General features: G+C 32.7%; 1 protein-coding gene and 1 long non-coding RNA gene across 9 annotated transcripts in view; both read left to right on the top strand.

Moving 5' to 3' along the window:
• The first annotated feature begins 5928 nt into the window (after window positions 1–5928).
• The window catches only part of LOC129911741 (ribosomal protein S6 kinase beta-1), a 66030-nt gene continuing 50512 nt past the window's right edge, over window positions 5929–21446 (top strand). Inside the window, exons 1-2 of one of the 2 annotated variants that reach the window (XM_055989644.1) lie at window positions 5929–6127; window positions 6979–7132. In XM_055989644.1, coding sequence (XP_055845619.1) covers window positions 7034–7132 — 99 coding nt within the window. In that variant the 5' untranslated portion in view covers window positions 5929–6127; window positions 6979–7033. Of the gene's footprint in view, window positions 6128–6277; window positions 6406–6558; window positions 7133–21446 lie in introns of those variants that run through there. The other variant, XM_055989643.1, reaches the window with a different exon arrangement.
• On the top strand, window positions 17614–18921 carry LOC129911742 (uncharacterized). Of its 7 annotated transcripts, XR_008771695.1 has the most exons (4): window positions 17614–17947; window positions 18018–18051; window positions 18142–18494; window positions 18555–18921. It is a non-coding gene; the product is annotated as an uncharacterized LOC129911742 (long non-coding RNA). The 7 variants fall into 7 exon arrangements; XR_008771697.1 differs by lacking the exon at window positions 18018–18051 and having other exon boundaries at window positions 17614–17770; XR_008771694.1 differs by lacking the exon at window positions 18018–18051.

The raw sequence follows: 21446 nt of genomic DNA, 5'->3' as shown, positions 1-21446 counted from the left end.
ATGATTTTCTTATTCATTTGATATTGGTAATAGCTTTTTTACATTAGGGGTCTAAGTTAAGCTTAAATGAGGGATAAGAAATTTGGACGAGTTGCCAGAAAAGCACAAAAATTTCATGATGGCGATGAACTCAAGTTTCATATATCTGGTAAAAAAATGGATAGCGTAACGGGTACAATGGTTGGCACCCCTAAGCATTTTTTTCACTTTGAATTGCGAATTACTCTCGCATTTAAAAAGTTAGGAATATGTTTTATATGTCAAATTAAAGTTTAAAGAATTTCTGACTTGCATGTTTTTAGAAAAAAATGTTTAAAAAACAAAGACTATTTTTAAAAAAAGCTACCGAAAAGGTACAATCATTGGCACCCAGGTACAATTGTTGGCACCCGAGGGTACAATTATTGGCACCCTCAAAATTGAAAGAAATACAAGTGTTTTTCATGATAGTTTTTATCAAAGTTAAGTTAAAAACAGTTTAATATAACAAAAAATCTTCATTTAACGCAATTAATAAAAAAATTAAATAAAATGTACGACTGGGTCGTATGTACTGGCTCTTGTATTTCAATTTACATACCTTTATCTTAGATAATTTTTGGAAGTTAAATCTTTTTTAACTTTAAATTTAACTAAAAATTATGTCATTTTCGCAAAAAAGAGAAACGTCATATTTCTGCTTGCCAATTTTTTTGAGAAAAACTAAACACGCTTTTTTGTTAGAATTTTTTTTAAACATTGCGTAGGCCAAATTTAATCGAAATCGTTGGAGCCGTTTTCGAGAAAATTGCAATATCTTGAAAACTTTATATAGGAGATATCCGTTAAGAACGAGATATTAAAATAAAATAAAAACGGGTCTTGGAAATCACGTAGGTACAAATCGTCTGTAACGAGTTTTTGGCAAATCTATCAAACCTTTTGATCTATTTTTACCCCATTTTTCAAACATAAACTTATAACGGATACACGGTATAATTATTGGCAGTCTTGAAGGTACAATTATTGGCAGTGCCAACGATTGATGCCCCAAAACACCCATTATTGGCACCCCCCTGCCAATAATAAAACTTCTACTTTATATGGGACCAATTATTGACACCCCTTTTTAATTAATTTGAACATATTTTTTATATAAAAAACAATTAAAAACATTTAATTTATTATATTGTTAAGGTAAAAATAAATAAATCTTCATCCAAAAACTCAAAAAAATAATCAAAAACGAACAGTTACCAAATTCGGTGTCCTTATCGGGAACACTGTATTTTTTGCACTTTTTTCATGAACTTAGAACGGCTTTACTTTTTTACTAATTAAAAGGGACTGAGAATGAAATAGACCTAAATAAAAATGCAGAATTGTGGAGAATTGATAAAGGTTTTGATTAAAATATGATTTGTGTCCCTGGGCATAGTAGTTCTTGTGAAATTCTTTATTGCATGAAGGGTGCCAATAATTAGTACAAAAATCGGGGGTGCCAACCATTGTACCCCTTACGCTACTACTCGCCACTCGGTTGAGTGATCTTACCGTTAAGCATGAATTAGATTATTTTAGGTCGTAGGGATATTTCTCTTCTTGATTACCTGCTTGAAGGCAAAGTGACGGACCCAAAAGTGCATCAGTTATTCTTTTCTGACGATGGAGCATGGAGCCATCGTAAGTGAAGACCCGATATCCCTGCAACGAGCACTTGATGTATGGGTGGATGTTCTAGAAGGTAGTGGGTACCGCATAAGCGCGAAAAAGACAGAATACCTATGATGCCCATTTTCTGATCCACACAGGCCTATTCCTGACATTTATTTGAATGGTGTAGTGCTTCCCAAGTATGAAAAGTTTCAATATTTAAAAAAAAAACCGTCAACACTGCTCTTGGAGTCAAGCAGGACAGTAAAAAGTAAGGGACAAATGAGTGAAAACTCTCCAATTTTTCCCTAGAGCTGCGTACTGAAAAACGAATAGCTAAACGAAATTTTTCGTTCACGATTTCGTTAACGAAATTTAGTATGGAAAATTTCTTTTCGCTTCAGCTGCGTAGGTACTAGGCTAAAGCGAAATTATTTTGTGGGATGCAAATGGATTTTATAAATAACTCAAAACTGATTTTTTCAATACGAAATACGATTAATGTTCTCGATATTATGATCATGCGAAAATAGAAAGAATTCATTTATAGATATTCATAATTTATTATAAAATTCACTTTAGGCCCAATTTATTCACACTCCATTAAATTTAAAGTCGCCATTTAAAAAGGGAAATTTTAAAATTTGTATGGAATTTGACAGATTTTTTATTTTTAATGGGGACTTAAAATATAATGGAGAGTGAGGAATTTGGCCATTAATCAACTATAATTAAAGAGGATTTTGCTAAATCAAAATACAAATAACCTGATAAATTCGATTTCAGAGCGAAATTCTTTTATGTTATAAAAATGAATTTTATAAATAACTCAATACTATATATTTATATCGCCAATGGAATTTTTAATGTTTTCGGTAAAAAATATTTCCATCTGAAAACAGTAAGGGCCAGTTGTACAAATATTTAATCCGTGGATTAGTAACTTTTATCTTCTGAAATTGGTAGTAAAGCCTGGGGCCAAATCGTCGCATCCGTTGACGAAACCTCAAGCGTACGAAAGATAATTTCGTGATACATTAAACGAGCACAGCGATTGGGATGACGGCATACGTTAGAAAACAGAACGACATTTTTGGTAGAATGTACAACTGCATAGGCCAAAACATAATTGTTGACAAATTTGACTTCGTCGACCCCTATGCGAGGATGGCCGAGTGGTCTGAGACGCCTGACTCAAAAAACAATGTTGCCTTCTAAAGATATGGGAGCGTAAATGACATGGGTTCGAATCCCACTTTTGACAAGAAATTTTTTTTTTATTTTTTTTATACATTTTAAAGAGTTTTATTATTTTTTTTTTGGCTAATCACGTCGTTTTAGTTTTTATTTTTTTTTTTATTTTTTTTATACATTTTAAAGAGTTTTATTATTTTTTTTTTGGCTAATCACGTCGTTTTAGTTTTTATTTTTTTTTTTATTTTTTTTATACATTTTAAAGAGTTTTATTATTTTTTTTTGGCTAATCACGTCGTTTTAGTTTTAGCCCAGTACGCAGATCGCGCTAAACTAAATTTTATCTCGACAATTTTTATCTCTACACGCGTTCGCTAAAAGCCAAGATAAATTTAAATTTAAAAATAACGGCTGAATCACAGTTTCATTTACTTATACCAGCTTACATTCAATATTACATTACATATTTTTTTACCTGCAGAATACCTTTTTTACGCTCTCATTTTGTTTTATTCCTCTTCTTTTATATATTCCAAAGTTTTTTTTGCCTCTTATTCCTTGCAGCAACAACAACAACCACAAAAATGTCAAAATTTATCTGTGAAAAAATGCGCTGAGCATTATTTCGCGAGCTAAATTGAGTGGAGACTTTTTGCAAAAGTAGTAGATGAGAATTCGAATTTAGCGCGTGAACTGCGTACTACCTGGCTAAAAATCCTCGCTAAAATTTATCTTTGGAGGAAATTTGTATGAAAGATAAATTTTAGCGCGATCTGCGTACTAGGCTTTAAAATCAAATTTTTTTTCCATATAATTCTAATTTGAGGAATTATATTTTTCTTTAATCATTGGGGGTTGGTGCTGGTGCTTTGAACTCTTTTGGTGAAATTTTATTTTGTTGATATATGGTTAGTACGCAGATCGCGCTAAACTAAATTTTATCTCGACAATTTTTATCTCTACACGCGTTCGCTAAAAGCCAAGATAAATTTAAATTTAAAAATAACGGCTGAATCACAGTTTCATTTACTTATACCAGCTTACATTCAATATTACATTACATATTTTTTTTACCTGCAGAATACCTTTTTTACGCTCTCATTTTGTTTTATTCCTCTTCTTTTATATATTCCAAGATTTTTTTGCCTCTTATTCCTTGCAGCAACAACAACAACCACAAAAATGTAAAAATTTATCTGTGAAAAAATGCGCTGAGCATTATTTCGCGAGCTAAATTGAGTGGAGACTTTTTGCAAAAGTAGTAGATGAGAATTCGAATTTAGCGCGTGAACTGCGTACTACCTGGCTAAAAATCCTCGCTAAAATTTATCTTTGGAGAAAATTTGTATGAAAGACCCAAGTAACAATTTTACTTGCATAAGGTCCATTTTCTTCGATTCGGCAAGCTCTAGTTTGTATAAGTTTAGTTTAAGGCTTACTTACGCAAATCATCCATTTTGGAAACAAAGGAGGTCTCCTTAAGGCCATCTGGAAGTGTTTAGAAGAAGCCTTGTAAATATAAGTTAAAGAAGACCTGTTTGAACCGTTTTAAAGAAGTTTTCTATTTTCAAGTGACAGAAGGCTTTCATAAGACCTGTTCCAAGAGGTTCTTGTAAGTATGCAATGTTTTCATCTCTCAAGTATGCAATGTTTTTCACCAATAAATATGCAAAGCTTTTATCCTGCAGATATGCAATGTTTGTAACACTTTAGAAAAAAAACATTGCATTTATATGTGAGGTTTCAATTAGCTCCCTTTTTGCCACTCATCTTTAATATTCGAGTATGGTCTACTGGTAAGGTGCTGGCTTGGTATGCAGAGGTACGTGGGATCGATTCCTGGCGGGGCTATTTGTGAAATAAAAAAAAAAAATGTGCCAAAAAAGAAGAAAAAACAAAATAGAAAAAAATTAAAAGAAAAAAAAAATCAATAAAATCTTTTTTTTTATTCATAAATTCAACATCTTATAACAACCTCCATAAGGCCTTATTATAACATCCAATGCAAATGATAGTTTCCTTAGCGAAGCTATAGTTTCCCTAAAATGTTTCATTGTTTTGTAAAAAGGCCTGCATAAGGTCGTTTTACGCTGTTCGTCACAAGCTATTAGCTTGTGGATTGCCTGTGGAGGAAGGTCTCGGGGAAATTCGGTAATCTGCGCCAAAATGATTTGCATAAGACTTGTCCTTCTTCTTAAACAAGTAAAAAAATAGCTTGCATTGACCCTTATGAAAGCTAAATTGTTACTTGGGGATAAATTTTAGCGCGATCTGCGTACTAGGCTATATGCCCTAATGTATGTTTTCGTGATTTCAAACAGTTTGATTATTTTTAAAATAAGATATTCTTATATTTTCATTACTTTTTGAACCCATTAACAATTTGTTCGAAAGCTTCAAACCAAACGAATGACATTCCGTTCAGTCGAATACGAAGTCGTTTGCTGTACGTATGACATCATGCCAAATGAACAGATTTCGTTAACGAGCTACTCGTTAACGTATGCGACGATTTGACCCCTGGTACGCAGCTCGCGCTAAATTTTAGCTCCCATACAAATTATCGAAAAATTTTATCTGAGCTTAAATGGATCCCATACAAATTATCGATAACTTGTATGGGAATTTTATCTCGGCTAAAATTTAGCGCGAACAGCGTACCAGACTTAAAGCTGAGGTTAAGCACTTGTTCAAGGTCCATATATGTAAAAATAGCCACATGCATGCTTGATCCGAGTTTGACCCGCAGCCAATCCACCGAAATCGGCGAGTTAAATTCCTGAACCAAGGCTGATCAATGTTTGAACAACTGGACTAAGAATTCATAAAAATATTAATCGTTTACTATTTCCGTTCAGCTGTTTGAAATTGTTAAAAATTATAGCAAAAACATAAAACAATTTAAAAAAAAAAATCACCAACGTCCTATAAAATAATTCAAACACACTCTGTCAACACACCCCTAATAATTACGACATTAGAAAGAGATCAATATACAAACACAATTCGACTTTGGCCTTGGCCAAACACAAGCAGCAATATTTCCATCGACCATTTTCTTCACTATTTTTTCGTTCATTCTTCGTGATTTTTGATTAGTTTAGTTCAATTTGAGCATTCTCTCGGTGAAGAAAACAAATACAAAATAAATTCGTGAAAAACGCAATTCGTTCTATAAACCAACACGCGCAATTTTTTAGAAAAAATTTATCACAAAATATATCAAATATTTTGTGAATTATATGAAATATCAATTAAAAACAAAGAAAAATTGTTAATCTACTCAAAAACAGTTTTAAATGTAAAACAAAAAACCCCCCCGAAAAGAAACTCTACGTAATGGGCCAAGGAAGCGTGTAAAAAAAAAGGCCAGTGTCTACCTTTTTGGTTTCGTTTTTTTTTTGTGAAAATGAATTTTTGCTTTCAAAGCATTCAGTAAAAAAAAAAAGTTTATACAAAAAAAGTTGAAAAATAATCAAATTTGTGCTGCTGTCACATAAATTTCATGAAATATTCAAACAAATTGAAAATCAAAAAATTTTAATTTTTTGTAGTCTCGTTATCGTGAAACGAGATCAAGTTCGTAGTCGTCGTCGTTGTGAGTGAGGTGTTCTATTGCGTGACATATTTTCGTGTGAATATTCATCCTACACACATCTTCATAAAATTTGTCGAATTTTTTATCAAAAATTTTGTGATAATTTACGGCAAATTATTTTAATACAAAAACAGTCTCGCCAAATAATTAAAAAAAAAAATACCTAAAATATATTTGGGAGAAAAAAAAATTCCAACTTTGACAGTGTGCGTGGCAGTGAGTTTGAATTTCGTGTGTGTAAACACAGGAAAACCCAAAAACAACAAAAAAATATCGTGTTTGCGAGTGCAACGATAACAAGTTTTCGTCATCGAAAAAACATCTCGTTGTCCTTGTCGCACTTATTTGGAAACTACATTTCTGTTTCGATTTACACACTTTCGCCGTAGAGTAGTTGTTGTTCGCCGTGGTCGGTCGTAGTGTCGCGCGCGTCGAGAACATATTTCAACTAGAAAAAGACAATAACAAAAATATACATTTTGTTTCTCCTTTTCCACATATATATTCGCTAAATTGAATTGCATTTCTTTTTTCTTATCACATCGATTACAAAGAGTATATTAATAATTTGTTGGTTCGTTAAAATCCATTCATAATAAAAATCGCATAATGGCTGATGTTAGTGATGTGACTGACGTTTTCGATTTGGAATTGCACGAGGAAGAAAATCATCGAGACTCGGATGACGATATTATCGAACTTGATGATGTAAGTACATACACATCTACAACAAACGAATATAATGCTTTCTCGCTCATTTGACGTGCATTTCCGTTATTATATATTATTTGCAAATTGTATATTTATGTTTTTATATATGAACGTGCAGCTGCACTGGAGTAAACAATGAGTAAAACTATAAAAACTGTTTTATTTTTTCTTTCTCTTTTACTGCATGCGCCTATCGTTTGTTGTTGTTGGTTTTTTGCTATAATATTCACACGATGCAGCAATTTGTGTGTGGTGTGGTATTTATCGTTTGTTTCAACATGCGTGAAAGTAGAATGAGAACGAGTGAGACGGAGCATGACAAGAAACCAGATTTATTGTTTTGTCTAGACAAATTGTCCAGAACTGTTTTTTTTTTTTTAATATTTTTGGCGATTAGGAAGGATTTCTGGGACAAGGAAAAGAAAGAAAACAAGGGATTCGTTGCTGATTTTGGTTGGGAAAATTAACAACATTAGAATTTATACCTGTTTACCTTTGTTGCAGTAATGTACCTAACCTAAATACATTTTGCCACTTCACATGAAACATTTTGCACCCAAAATTGGGTTGGACTTGTTAAACGAGTCATGTTGAGGAATTTGCAATTATTAAAAACTAGTTGAGTCATGAAATATCAATGGACTATACCTAGAATTCTAAGAATAAGGGTTACAGAATAGATACATAGCTACATTTAACCCCCGCATTCCTACCCTTTTAACTTATTTCGCCTATTTGCGAGGAAGTAATTGATATCTGAAATTCCCTCTAAATAGTAGGTAGGTACAATGCTGAGATGTGATTCATCAATAATTTGTGTTATGGACATTAAAAACCATGTGTCAGTAGGATTTGTATTACAGATTCCTAGTATCAACCAACACGGATTTGGCAAAGCTGTTGTATCTACTTTGTTTTTCTTGTAACACATCCCTTAAGTATTTAAGGGAGTTGCTCAAGTATTTTAGTTCGATGTAAAGAGTAAAGGTCAACTTTTTCATGACCTACACTGTGGATATAATACACGAAAATACTGAACTAATTCAGGTGTCAAGCAAAGATTCCCGCTTATTGAATTTTTAATTGCACTGTTTACAAATGACATTGTTAACCATCTTCCTGGAGGAATTAGAATGGTTCTAAGACCCCAGACAACACATCACACGCAGTAACACAAGAGAATGGACAAATAATGAGCATTGGCATTTTGCCGGGTTTCACATCTATTTTCACAGCTGAAGCTTTTGGTATTCTACAAGCAATTAACACAGCAGCCAAACATCGTAGGAGAACTATAATCTGCTCTTACAGTATATCTGTGTTAAAAGCTACTATAAACCCGAACAACAATGTAGAACTAGTAACCGAAATAAGAAATCAGCTTTTCAAACTGCAAAATAAAATCAAACTTATGTGGGTTCGCGGCCATACTGGCATATGCGGTAACGAAGAAGCAGATCGAGCTGCCAGCTCGATGAAAAAGGCACACGTTTACTCCTTCATTTTTACAAAAAAAGACATGAACAACTTCATACAAAAATCTCAAAGAAAGGAGCAGCTGAATGATTGGAGCGAATACCATCACCACTACAAGGAAATTAACCGCGACAAAACATATCCTCAATACCCGAAACTACCAAAATATAAAATCAGAAATTATATTCGACTTAGGCTTGAACACACAGCCGTCACACACGAACACCTCCTCATTAAACAAAACCCGCCCATATGCACCACCTGCAACGTAACTTTAAGTTTAGAACATTTATTAAAAAATTGCATAACATCTAAAAAGTTTTTTAAAAACAATAATGTATGTACATATATGATCTACTTACAACTCCAAATCATACCAATATTGAAATTATAAACAATCTCATCAAACCTAAATATTAAAATTTGAATTTATTGTAAAACACTTACTGGCTGAACAGAATGGAAATTCGCTTGTGGCAAAGAAAAACGCCGTGGTACAAGATGTCAAATAAAATCGCTCAAAATGTAGAAAAGATGAACAGAATTATGTGGTGCGCTAAAATGTCAATTGCCTTGAAAAAAAATAATTTTAACTGAGCAACCACATTTGAAACGTCAAAAGTCATTGCGCTTGTAGCTTGAAGTAAAAGTCGACTCGACTTGTACCACAGCGAATTTGCTTGCCACAGCCACAGCTACGTATTCTGGCACCAATATACTAATTTCATACTTTTTAACTTTGACAGCGACACAAGACACAAGCCACAGACACACATTCTGGTCTACCAGTAAGAGCGGAATTCAGAGTCGTTACTCAAGTAAAAATTTTTCTCAAGCACAAGTCTGAGATGAATTTTATGAGTATTTGCCCAAGTATTTACTTCAAAATTTTCTCAGTGGGAATTCATTAGCTAAAGTAAAGACACCCCTAGGTTTTCTTAACGTAATTAGTAGCTGAAGTGGACCAAACGCAAGACCAAATGTTCACTTGAGTAAAATTTTTACTTAAGTAACGACTCTGAATTCCGCTCTAAGGCCCAATTTATTCACTCTCCATTATTTTTAAAGGCTCCATTAAAAATTATAAAACTGTCAATTCGCATACAAATTTTAAAATTTCCCTTTTTTAATGGCGACTTTAAATTTAATGGAGTGTGAATAAATTGGACCTAAGAGCTAATAGTCCTCTCAGCTAGGCTCTTTACACTATGTATTAGCTAGTTAGTTTTAAGTGCTTGTTAATAAATAATAAATAAAAAATAAAAGAATGGTTGGAACCTTTATCAATGTGTTGCTATATGCTGACGACTTGGTCATCAGTATCGAAAGAAAATTTACAGTTGATGATAAACTGGCTGGCCACATACTGTGAAATTTTGGGACTTCAAATTAAGGGGTTATATCTAGTTGTAAGTGCGAAAATCGTGCTTTTTCGTGAATTTTTTGTGAAGAGGCTTTCTATTAAATAAATACATACAATAAATGGACATATAGCAAATTTATTGTATTTTAAGAATTCGCGATGTAGGTATTTTCAAAAATATTGAGTTCTAAAGAGACTAAAAGATAAATACAGGTAATGAACGAAGGAATAGTCAAAATTTTGATTTATTTGACAAAATGGCGTCTTCTCAAAGTAAAAAATCGTTTTTTACCAAGAAAATTTTCACTTTAAAGTGGCTTAAAAATTATTCCTTCATTCATTACCTATCAGAAGTATCTAAGAAGATCGTGTGAAGATCTTGCTCACCGACTTTGAAAATACCGTTTCGAGAAAAACGCGTTTAAAAATTGTGGGAACCATGTAAACTAAGTTAAAACGCCTTCATAAAAACTTTAACTTCTCCGTTACTGATTGCCGTATCAATGTAATATTTTCAGATAGTATTTTTAAATATGTGCCCTTAATTATGAAAGTGGACTAAGTCACTCCTAAAAATGGCATCAAATCTAGCCTAAAAATAATTATTATTTAAGGGGTAAAGTATATTTGAAAGCGAAATTGCAGTAAATAAACTTCTTTATTGCTCCTCTAGTGATTTCATAAAAAAAATAAAATTAAATCGTTATAAGAAAATTATTATGTAAGGTTTTCTTTAAACAATGCAAAAAGTGACTTAGTCCACTTTTAGAATCAAGGGCACATATATTTACATTCAAAATATGCAAAAAAAAAATTTTGTGTTTTTTCAAAATTACAACCTATAACCCCCCTTAACACAGATAAGTCAAAAATTATGATTTTTATCTCAATCAAATCGGACTGCAGTTGAAAGCATTTGGAGGTACAATGGGAGAATATCAAAAGTAACAAAAGAATACAAATATCTTGGAGTGAAGCTGAATGCTTGATTCACACACAATATTGCGAGGCGAGATCGTTGCGAGAGTAAAATTGATATCTAGTTTTCGATGGTTGGCCAAATAATTTCCTATTTTTACACACATTCTTCTATTTCCTGTCCAATTACACAATTACCCAAAAAAAAATCTCAACATTATCAAATGGCCTACGATTTAATTGACCAAGAAAAAATCTAGTCTCGCTCTTGTCTCGTCGTCTCGCAACATTATAAATCAGGCATAACACTACGGTGAATTTTTCAACCTAACATGGACGAAGATTTTTTCTAACAAACACATAAGATTGTCGTCCAAATACCAAATCTAAAATTCAATTGTGAGATCAACTCGGTGTTATGCAGCACAAGGGGAATGGAAGAGTACCTATGGGGAAACTGAGAAACTTCAAAGAAGCTTCATCAAAAAATGTTTAATCTCCCAATCAACACACCTAATTTGGCGATATACTTAGAAACCAGCTTACCGAAGATTTTTACTAGCTCTTTGAAATAACAAGGTGATTATCTAATTAAATCATGCTGCTATACGAAATAAGGCACAAGGATTGGTGGTATGATAAATGGAAACGGATTGCCGCTTCAGTTATTGAAGATATATTCAATTTGATATAAACAACATTTTGAATGTAAAGGAAAATCTTTATAGAATTATTCAATTAAATGAAAACTCGGTTCAAAATTCACTTGTAAAAACAACTGCTGAATCCGAAAACCGAATATTATATAGTCAGTTGAATTTTAATCTAAGTAGGCCCTGATTTTTCTATTTTATGACAGATGGTCAGCACTTGAAACCTGTCGGGTTTAAAGGAATCTGTGGCCGAACCTTTCTAAGAGCAAAACTGAAACCATACTTAAGCTAAACAGATCTCAATTGTCCCTTTTTGGTCGGTACCCTAACAGGTCACAACTCAATGGGAACTCACATGAGCAGAATGGGTTTTGTCTCACCCGACTAGTGTAGAGGGTTTCAAGATGAAGAGGCGGAGGAGGGCTCATACTACTTCCTTTGCGAATGCCCCAGAAAAACAACTCTCGGAGAATACTTCTTCGACGAGTGAGATGACGTCTCGTCCTTGCCATAAGAAACATCCTGAAATTCATCCAAATTTCAGGATGGTTCAGGGAGGCTCCAAATACCCATACCTAATTCCCAATAAAACCTTTCCTTACCCATCCAAATCCTTCCCACCTTACCTTTGGGAGCACAATGGATCCATCGAGATCTGAGTGGGATGATTCGACCTGCCATATTATCGCCTCGTTCTAACGTAACCTAACTGAGGCTAAGGTTGTCAATTTCAACAAAATCAAATGCAATGCAAACCTTTTTCCAAACACATTAAAAGAAATATAACAATGTTTACCCAATATAAGTTCGTAAAATTTGAAACTGATGTCGAAACTGAAAAGAAGAAAACAACTTACCTGAATTGAACGGATCATTCCTTGACAATCGTTATTCTATTATCTGATTTTTTTTATGGCCTAAGGTAAAATGTGCAGATTAAAAAAGATTTTTGGATGCCAAAACCTCAAGTGGCACGTACTGTAAAGGTGATATTTTTTTTTTGCTTATGACGTGGTTTAGACAAAGGATCGGGCAAAGGTTCAATTTCATTTGCTTTTGCATATGTTCAAAAACTTAATTTTTACCTGGCTATTTTCCGTAGCCTAATCTCACTCTAAATCTTTTGTTCTTCTATTTTTTGCAAGTCTATTATAATGACTCGACAGGTATGAAGGCAACCATTGTTCATAAACTAGGGTTCATCTTAAGTCCACATATAAAATTACCTTTGTTCATACATACATACATAAGTTCATCTTCTTGTTATCCAGCGGACTTCCTATGTCTGGAAATTAGAATACCCCTTTCTTGGAAATACATTTTTGGTGTTTATTTTTAGGAACCCAAATCAGAAATATAAATACAAATGTACTCAACTGTAATTGATAAATATTTTTTTTTAAATTTCTCTAAGTATGACTTCACCATGTCTTAACCTTCACACACTCTTTCAAGTAATCCAAATTATATCAATTTGCTTGTAAATGAATCTCCCACTCAAGGTCGTCAGGTAGATAACCTTGTTCTAAATTGCAATCGCCTATACTTCAACGCTATCCGCAACAGTCATCGTCGCTAACGATGTTGTTGCATGGTCAAATGTCTGCCACTGAACCGCATTTAATCACAATCAATTTTATTTTAGCTAAAAAGTAGGTAGACATTGCTTAAAAATCAGTCTTTTCAGAGATTCTTGTGAATTCTAAGAAAACTAACTAAAGGATTCATAGGTACTAATGTAAATGTACCTATGGTTTTTGTCATCGTCTTTTGTTTTGCAAACAAACACCCCTTAATTTTGTTTTGTATGATTTGAAGGACGCTACTCATTTCTTAGAACAAATGAATCTATACTTTTGGAGATCCAAATTGTGATGTGAGAATCTATTTTTACACAAGGAAATGCCAATGAAAGAAATGTGAGTTTGAGATTGTTCAGTTCATTTAATATTTCGTCTTGTATACATATTTATTATATTTGTATGTATCTTTGAGTATGTATGTATTATATCTCCCCTGCCTATAGAACTATTCTGGTTTTGTGTTTTTTTTTTTTGAAATTCGTATTTCTTAACGGAACACCCATTTAAATTCGATAACAAAACTTCAAGGCTAAGTTCATAAAAATTCAGAACTCTGTGTCTGGTCGGGGATTGAATTGAGTTGGTGGAAGTTTTCTTCTACTACACATACAAAAAGATTCTCAAAGACGAACAACAACGAAACACACAAAAGCAATAGAAGAAGTTTTTTTTTGTCTTTCTTTTTGATTTAATCGTTTGGATGTTTTCGCCGAATCTATCTCAGAAATATTATGTAGGTACAGTACATATATACAAATGTGTATAAACTTGCTTGTGATAAAAAAATATCAAATTGTGTTTTTACCTTCAAATGTATTCGTTTTTGTGTAAAATGAACAAAATAAAAAATAAAAAAAAAAATGAGAACTTTGAAAAGCAAAGACAGCAGAGTAGAGAAGAAACATTTGATTGTAAAGATGAGGTCAATAAACAGACTTTGGAACAATCAAGGTCAATTTGAACAGGAACACCTATAGTTATTTTATTTGTAGACAAGATTAGACAGTGGAGGCGACGAGTGGCCTTTAACTTAAGTGTTTGGAAAACGATTTTGTTTCTATGGCATTTAAGCAGGCTACCACTTATGAAATTGATTTTGATTCGATGAATTCAAATAAATAGATTATACAAAAGTATTTACTTCAAAATTCTGAGTGAATGTTTTTGGTGCATTAAAAACCTTAATAAAACCTAGTACAAAAATGTACCTAATTACTAACATAGTAATTGAAACTACACATTCAAAATATGTAGTATGATTTTTAAATACTAATTTAAAAAAATTTGTAGGATCTCGTACATTGAATTTGCATAGAAAACGCCAAAAGACGGTTTTCGTTTTTAAAAGGACACAACCAACAAGCCAAAAAAACATGGTGGTCAATTTATAAAACTTAAGAGTTATAACTAGAAAGAAAATGGCATTCAAATTTCAAAGCTTGGCAAAAGTTCCCCTTGCATAATATAGATAACGTCTCATTCATTACGGTGCTTAAGGCCATTTTCTTACCGAAGACGACGTAATTATTTATAGGGTTTGACATTAGCTCTGTTTTTTTTTTTTTGTACTCATTCTTGATGAACTTTCAAATGAAAAATTTATAAGGCTATATTTTCCAATAGTTTCATCTAATTTAAGCGAAGTGTCCAACATCAAAGTCGAAGAATTTATAGAGGCGTTTAAATACTTAAAAACGGGAAAAGCTATTATGCCACACGAAATACCCTCACAATTTAAAAAAAAAAGGTGGGAAGTATCGGGTTTAGATGACTCATAAATTATGATTCTTGCCTCAAGCAAGAGCCCGAGAAAACTATATGCAGATAGTAATTATAGACATGTATTATGGAGCTGTTACTAAAGTATTATCTGTTGCTGGAGTCGGAAAATTTAAAATCACAGTAATGTTACACCAATGAAGCGTCTTGAGTCCTCTGAACTTCATTATATTTCTTGATTACATGCTTGAAGGCAAAGTTACGGACCCAAAAATCCATCAGTTATTCTTTGCTGACGATTAAACCACCATAAGTGAAGATCCTATATGCGATTGCAACGATTGCTTGATGTTTGTGTGGATGTATCCGAAAGATACTGCCAATTTTTTGATCCACACAAGCCTATTTCTGACAATTATTTGAATAGAGTAGTGCTTTGCTAGTGTGAAAAGTTTAAATATCTCTATATGATCAATAGCGAATCTACTTGTGATGATGTGGCAAAACGGCGTACGAAATCAAAAATGTTTTAATAAATTACCTAATTATTGTTCTCAACTATTTACCAAGTTTTTAGTGAAAGCATTGTAAGAAACAAAAATGGAAATCAAAATACAAGTTTTAAGTAAGGGTTCTTAGAAATTTCACAAAAACTACATTTAATCGAAAAGCGTAAAGATTTGCAATGATCAAGTTATCAAATTCTGAGAGCCCCTAAGTTTGCCTTTCGGCATATTTCCTTTGCACCATTATTTTTCAAAACACTCTGTTTATTAAATGTTTTTATTTTTTATTTGAACTGGCATTTACAAAATGTTTGAATAGGTATGTATGTATATTTTGTCATTCCAAAGTTAGGAGCATACCAGGTTGTGTGTATAAAACAAATCTAAAATCGAAATAAATATGAATGTTCATGAAAAATTTTCAATTTCAGACGAAAAGTTCTAATGTTTGATTGATTTATTATTTTTTTTTTATTTTTGATCGCGATTTTAAAGATTTTTGTTTGATTTTAAAATAATAATTTTCCTCTGACGATGGATAGGACGAATAGGTACATTCAGCGAAATTAAAGTGTTGGTGTTTAATACTAAACACCAAGAAAATTTTTCTCTATCAAAAACTTGTTTATGAAAAGTATAATGTATTTTGATTAGAGAAAATAAATACAAAATAAAAAAATTTGTTTGTATGTGTTCTTTTATTCGTATTAACTACAACTAGATATGAATGAACTTTTTTATTGTTTAAAGGTTTTTGTTGTTTGATTATTAAAACATAAAAAAGACATGAGATATGAATGAATTAATTTTGGCATTTTTAAATATAAATGAAAACAAAAAAGTTGAAATACAGAGTCATGATTTTAAAATAAAAATTTCACAAGCAATAATGGAAAGTAATAAACAAAATATTGCAAAAAGATAATTGCTTTTGGCAGAAAAAAAAAGAAAACAAAATTGGTGCATTCTGGAAGTTGTATTGACGCACCTAACCATTGTGTCACATTATGTGTTAACATCAAACTGTCATTCTGCATAATTGGTATGGAGAAGTACAGTGGGTTAGGTGGTGAAGTAATGTAGGCATAATAGTCTGATGGAAAGGATACTTCTCAAATCGGCCGCACAAATCAACGAAATAATGCAAAAAGAAGATTGTTGAGATATTCTTCGATCTAATTTCATCACATTTGTCCGAAAAAAACCGTTATCCAATGGAGGATAACATTATTCAACAAGATGGAGATCCTAAACACAATGGAATCAAGGCACGAAATTGGCTAGGAAATCATTTTTTTTGTGATCCAGCACAAAGCTCCAACTGAATGCTATCGAAAAATTGGATTATTGTAAAAAAATATGACAGAGCACGAGAGTCCACTTTGAAACATGTAACAAATCTGAGTTCTGAATATTCTTCAGGAAAGATTTCTTAATTGATTTGTTTAAAATATCTCTAAGATAGTCAAAATCTTAATAGAGAAGGAGTTATTTACTTAACTCATTAAAAAAAAAACACATTTTTTACCAATAAGCAAAACGTACCTCAACAAACAAGCCTCTCCAACTAGCTCGGTACAAAGTTTGCTGTATTCAGTTGGCTGACACAAAATAGGCCACAAAATTTTATAGGCGATGTTGAGAAGACTCATAGCTCTGTAGTTGGCACAATTCGGAATCTATGTTCTTGTAAAAGAGGCATAACGTACAGTTTTCATTTATTGGGAACACTTTCTTTCGACCATTAAGGAGTTGGTGTGTGCTCCTGGTGAAGGCTTATCTCCAGCAGTTTAGCGAGTAGGCTCTATCAGCACAAGCCCTTTGCTCAATTTGAGTCTGGAAATCGCTATTATCCCATATTTTAGATGAAAATCCATGAAGATTATAAAAAAAGCATTTAATGCTAATATTTTGTATTGAAATTTTATTTTTAGTGTAAAATATTTTCGATTTGTAAGAATATTTTTTTTTATAAATTCATTTTTTCGTTTTTTTTTTCTTAAACTCTGTACAGAATGTTGCTATTTTTAAAGATCTTTACACAAAATGAGTTGTAAAGTTGTTAAACGCATGGTTTTTCTTTGGCGACTTAATACGCCAATTTTTTTTTTTTATTAATATCATGCCATAGGAACAACAATTCAAACCAAAACAAGCCTATGATGTGTAGGAGCCTATACAAAACAAACAAAGACTAACTTTAGCTATGATGTCACTGAACTCAAAATAATTTGCCATATAAGGGGACAATTTTGAATTGAATTTCTTTATTGAGTCTTTTAGGTTACAGTTGCTGTCTTAGTCTAAAAATAACAATTCTTTACTACTTTACTTAAGTTAAACTGGCGGCTATAATGTATTGCCTGCTCTTTCAGTTGCTTTGTAATGAAAATGAATACAATGTTTGCCTCATGGCGGTCAGTAAAATGTTTTTCTTTTTTTTTTCTACTCTTGCTCATGACAGAGAGTTTTGTTTACGTTAACTGTGTGACGTTTTGTCACCCTCTTATAAACTAGGATACATATATACAATAAAAAAACTACAGATACCTTACAAACTAACCCTACGATAGAATGCCTTGAACATTTGTTAGGTTTGTGAGATACGAATATACATAGTATGTACGGAATACAAATATACATTTTCTTTTTTTTTTTTGTTAGAGCGAGAGCTCAGTCAGATTCTTGTGAATACATTGTATGTTAGGTTAACATTTTCGTTTATAAGAGCGAGTACGCCCTTAGATTCATTATTTATTTGTTTTTTTTTTTTTTTTCCCCTTTTTAGTGAATATTATTAACATGGAGGAAAAAGGCATTTATCGGGGAACACATTTATACTTCGATTGTTGTGTACGAGACGAGATAAACATAGATACACAGAGGGTGTTACAAAAGAAAAAAAAAAGAAACTTCATTAATGAAGATAATGAATGACAGATAACATTGATTATTACAATTATTTGTTTTATAAAATATTTTTACTTTTGATTTGTTGTTCATTTAATTGTCTTTTACATTGGTGATTTTGTAATTATTTATTTTATAATAATACCTGTTATATATTGTTTGATAAATACTTGAATTGTATTTTATTTCAATTAGAAGATAACTAAATGATACTTATTCTAGTATTTTTAAGTAAGTACTGTCGGCCAATCTTTAGAGAATTTTGGTAACTTATTTTTAATAATTTTATAGGTAGAAAAGGGGTTCCCCCAACGTACACTGTAGTGAATCGCGGGACGCAAGTGGCGAATGGATAATTATCCGCGATTTTGATTTGGGATGGCCCTGTTATAGAACTCTAAAGGTTCTAACACTGGAGCGTCAAGATCCACTGAGAGTATTCCGAGTGGTGACAGATAACCAACGCCGTCCCAAGAGGACCCAGTCTGGGATGCTAAGGAATGTATTATTAAGTCGTTTTCGGATTGTTCAAAGTTTGAAATTGTTTTTTTCATGAGAAGCGAGACGTATCTCATCAGCGGGACAGTATTTGTGTCGCTGTAAATAAAGTTATTTGAGAATCTTTTGGTCCGGGTCTCAAAGTTTTTACCAGCACAGAGCCTAAGAAGTTTTCTTTCAAGGATTTCCATATTTTGGGCTACCGAGGGAGAGATGGTAAACCATATTGGAAACCCGTATGTCATTACTGGTCTAACTAATGTTTTATAAAACAGTAGTTTGGATTTTTTGTTTAAGGCTCTGTGCCTGAAAAAGGGCATCAGCATGTTAGAGACTTTTCTGGTCTTTTCAATGGTGAGTTTAGCATGATAATTAAATTTAAATAGATTGTTGAAGTTGATTCCTAAATATTTCAACTTGTTTTGAACTTGGATTGGGCAACCGTTGACGTTTAGTGTGAGATGTTTGCTTTCCCTTACTACTCCAATTGGACCTTTACCACTCGCGTTTCTGATGCAAATCAGTTCTGATTTTGGGACATTCAGCTTGATACCCCAGGTGTTGTAATAGTCGTTTATGACCCCGATGTGTTTTTCGAGGTGGTGTAGAGCTACTAGTGGATATTCGTGGTTGGAGTACGCGATGGTGTCGTCGGCGTAAAGGAGACCGGTTGAGACCAAATTATTTTCTGACCATGTATGGGGGAAGTCGTGCACAAAGATGTTGTATAGGTGTGGGCCCAATATTGACCCTTGCGGGACGCCACTGTCGCAGCTTCGGGGGTTCGACTTTGTCCCTTGAATTTGTACGAAGAAAGTTCTATTAGATAGAAAGCTGTGCAGAATATTGTAGATGTAACTAGGAAGATTAATTGATACGAGTTTAGAGATAAGCCCCACCCTCCATACGCTATCGAAGGCTTTTTCAACATCGAGAGAGCAGGCGACTGTGCATAAGGGGACAACGATCTCTCGTAATAGACAACAAAATAAACACGCTGTCGCGTCAAGGGATGGCCCCTTGTGTCATCATCTAAAGTCTTTCCCCTACCAACAACTAGAATTCAAAGAAAAACAACAACAAAAATTATTATAAACTTGGTGTGACGAAAAATTGCCAAAGGTGATTAACCGAATAAAGTGATTTTCGGTTTGGGATTTTTAAACGCGCAGCTGTTGCCGGCGCGCCGATGCACACGGCTAGTGTTACACAATTAACTTCGGTTTACTGACATGCCAGTTGTCAGTCTTTTAATGTCTGCAAAATATTCTTCCTTTTTTTCTTCTATCTACATGCCACAAGAAAAAGTGCTAAAATTAAGACCGAAGATCAGAGAGTAATTTGATATATTTCACCATTCTTGTTGACAGCAAGGGGAGAATATGAATGAGTTACGGTTTGTTGACCTTTTTTTTAATATACAAAGGTACTGGAAATTATAATTAAGCAGGCATTTTTCCTCTTGGTTGGTCTTAAATGTCTCCATTAACTTAAATGACTGTCAATATTCAAGTATTTTGGTGGTTGGTATAACAAAAAAGAGATTAAAATCTATTTCAAGAACGGATGTCAAAATTTATAAGACCTCTATTATTAGATTGCGTGATGTCTAAAAGTTTTTTTTTTTGATTTTGAATTCGGGTCGACTTGTTGTCATTGCTCTCGTTTTCAACATAACATAATGTTTGAAGCAAAATTTTGTCGTTTAAAATAAATAAAATTGTATTTTAGAGAAGAATATTTCTAATTGCATTTTTATTTTGTATGCAGACAAGCGATAGACGATATTATTATTATTTTTATTTTGTATTATTTTTGTTTATTTATATTGAAGGTGGTTCGTGTGGGCACTATTTTTATAATAGCTTTGGCATTAAAAAATATTATTCTGGGCTGTTTATATTATATTTAGCAATATGTTGGTTGAAATATTGTATTTATGTTGCTAGATATTAACAAAAATTTAAGGACATCTCCAATTTTATTTTTATTTGTCGAACATTTGAGATAAAATTCTCCTGGGTGGTGTCAAATTAAGGCTGAGGAATATTGAAAAAATAAATACCTAAACCTTAAGGGGCTCGGATCCACACCCCTAGGTAAGCAGTCAAGCACTGCAATCACTGCATTATTGCCAACTGCGTTTTTCTATATTTTTCTTATCAATTCCTAGATTTATCTCGATTAAAAATTAGTGGTTGCATGTTTAAAGTTGTAACAATGCTTCCGGTCAATTTAATGAATTGACGTCATAAAAACGTGTATTATTGTGAAAGCGAAATATCTAATAATTACCTACATATTAGAATCTTTTGGTGTGTCAAAGTAGATTGCCTTGTGCAAAAATTCTTTTCTTACTGTTTATTGTTAAAGTTCAAACCCTATTATGTCATACAAAAATTACACTGGTCAGCAAAAAAAATTTAGTTTTGCCAAAAAAAAAAACTGTACTTTTAGAAGGTTTTGGAAATTAATACAAATTTATTTCGAAAACATTAATATTTTTCATTTTGGATGTACCTACTTTTTGAAAAATCACTGTCACGACTGAAAAATTTCGATGAAATTTTCAGGATTTGTTTCTCTAGTTGAGTTAAATATTTTTTAAGTACTTGAAGAATAATCCGTCCACTGTCACGTCCACTTTTCTTATAGGGGAAGTGGGGGCAAGACCGCCTATGGGGG

This window comes from Episyrphus balteatus, chromosome 2 (genome assembly GCF_945859705.1).
Source record: "Episyrphus balteatus chromosome 2, idEpiBalt1.1, whole genome shotgun sequence".
In the NCBI taxonomy this organism is placed as follows: domain Eukaryota; kingdom Metazoa; phylum Arthropoda; class Insecta; order Diptera; family Syrphidae; genus Episyrphus; species Episyrphus balteatus.
The sequence above is the reverse complement of the archived record's forward strand: the minus strand, read 5'-3'. Positions and strand labels throughout refer to the sequence as shown.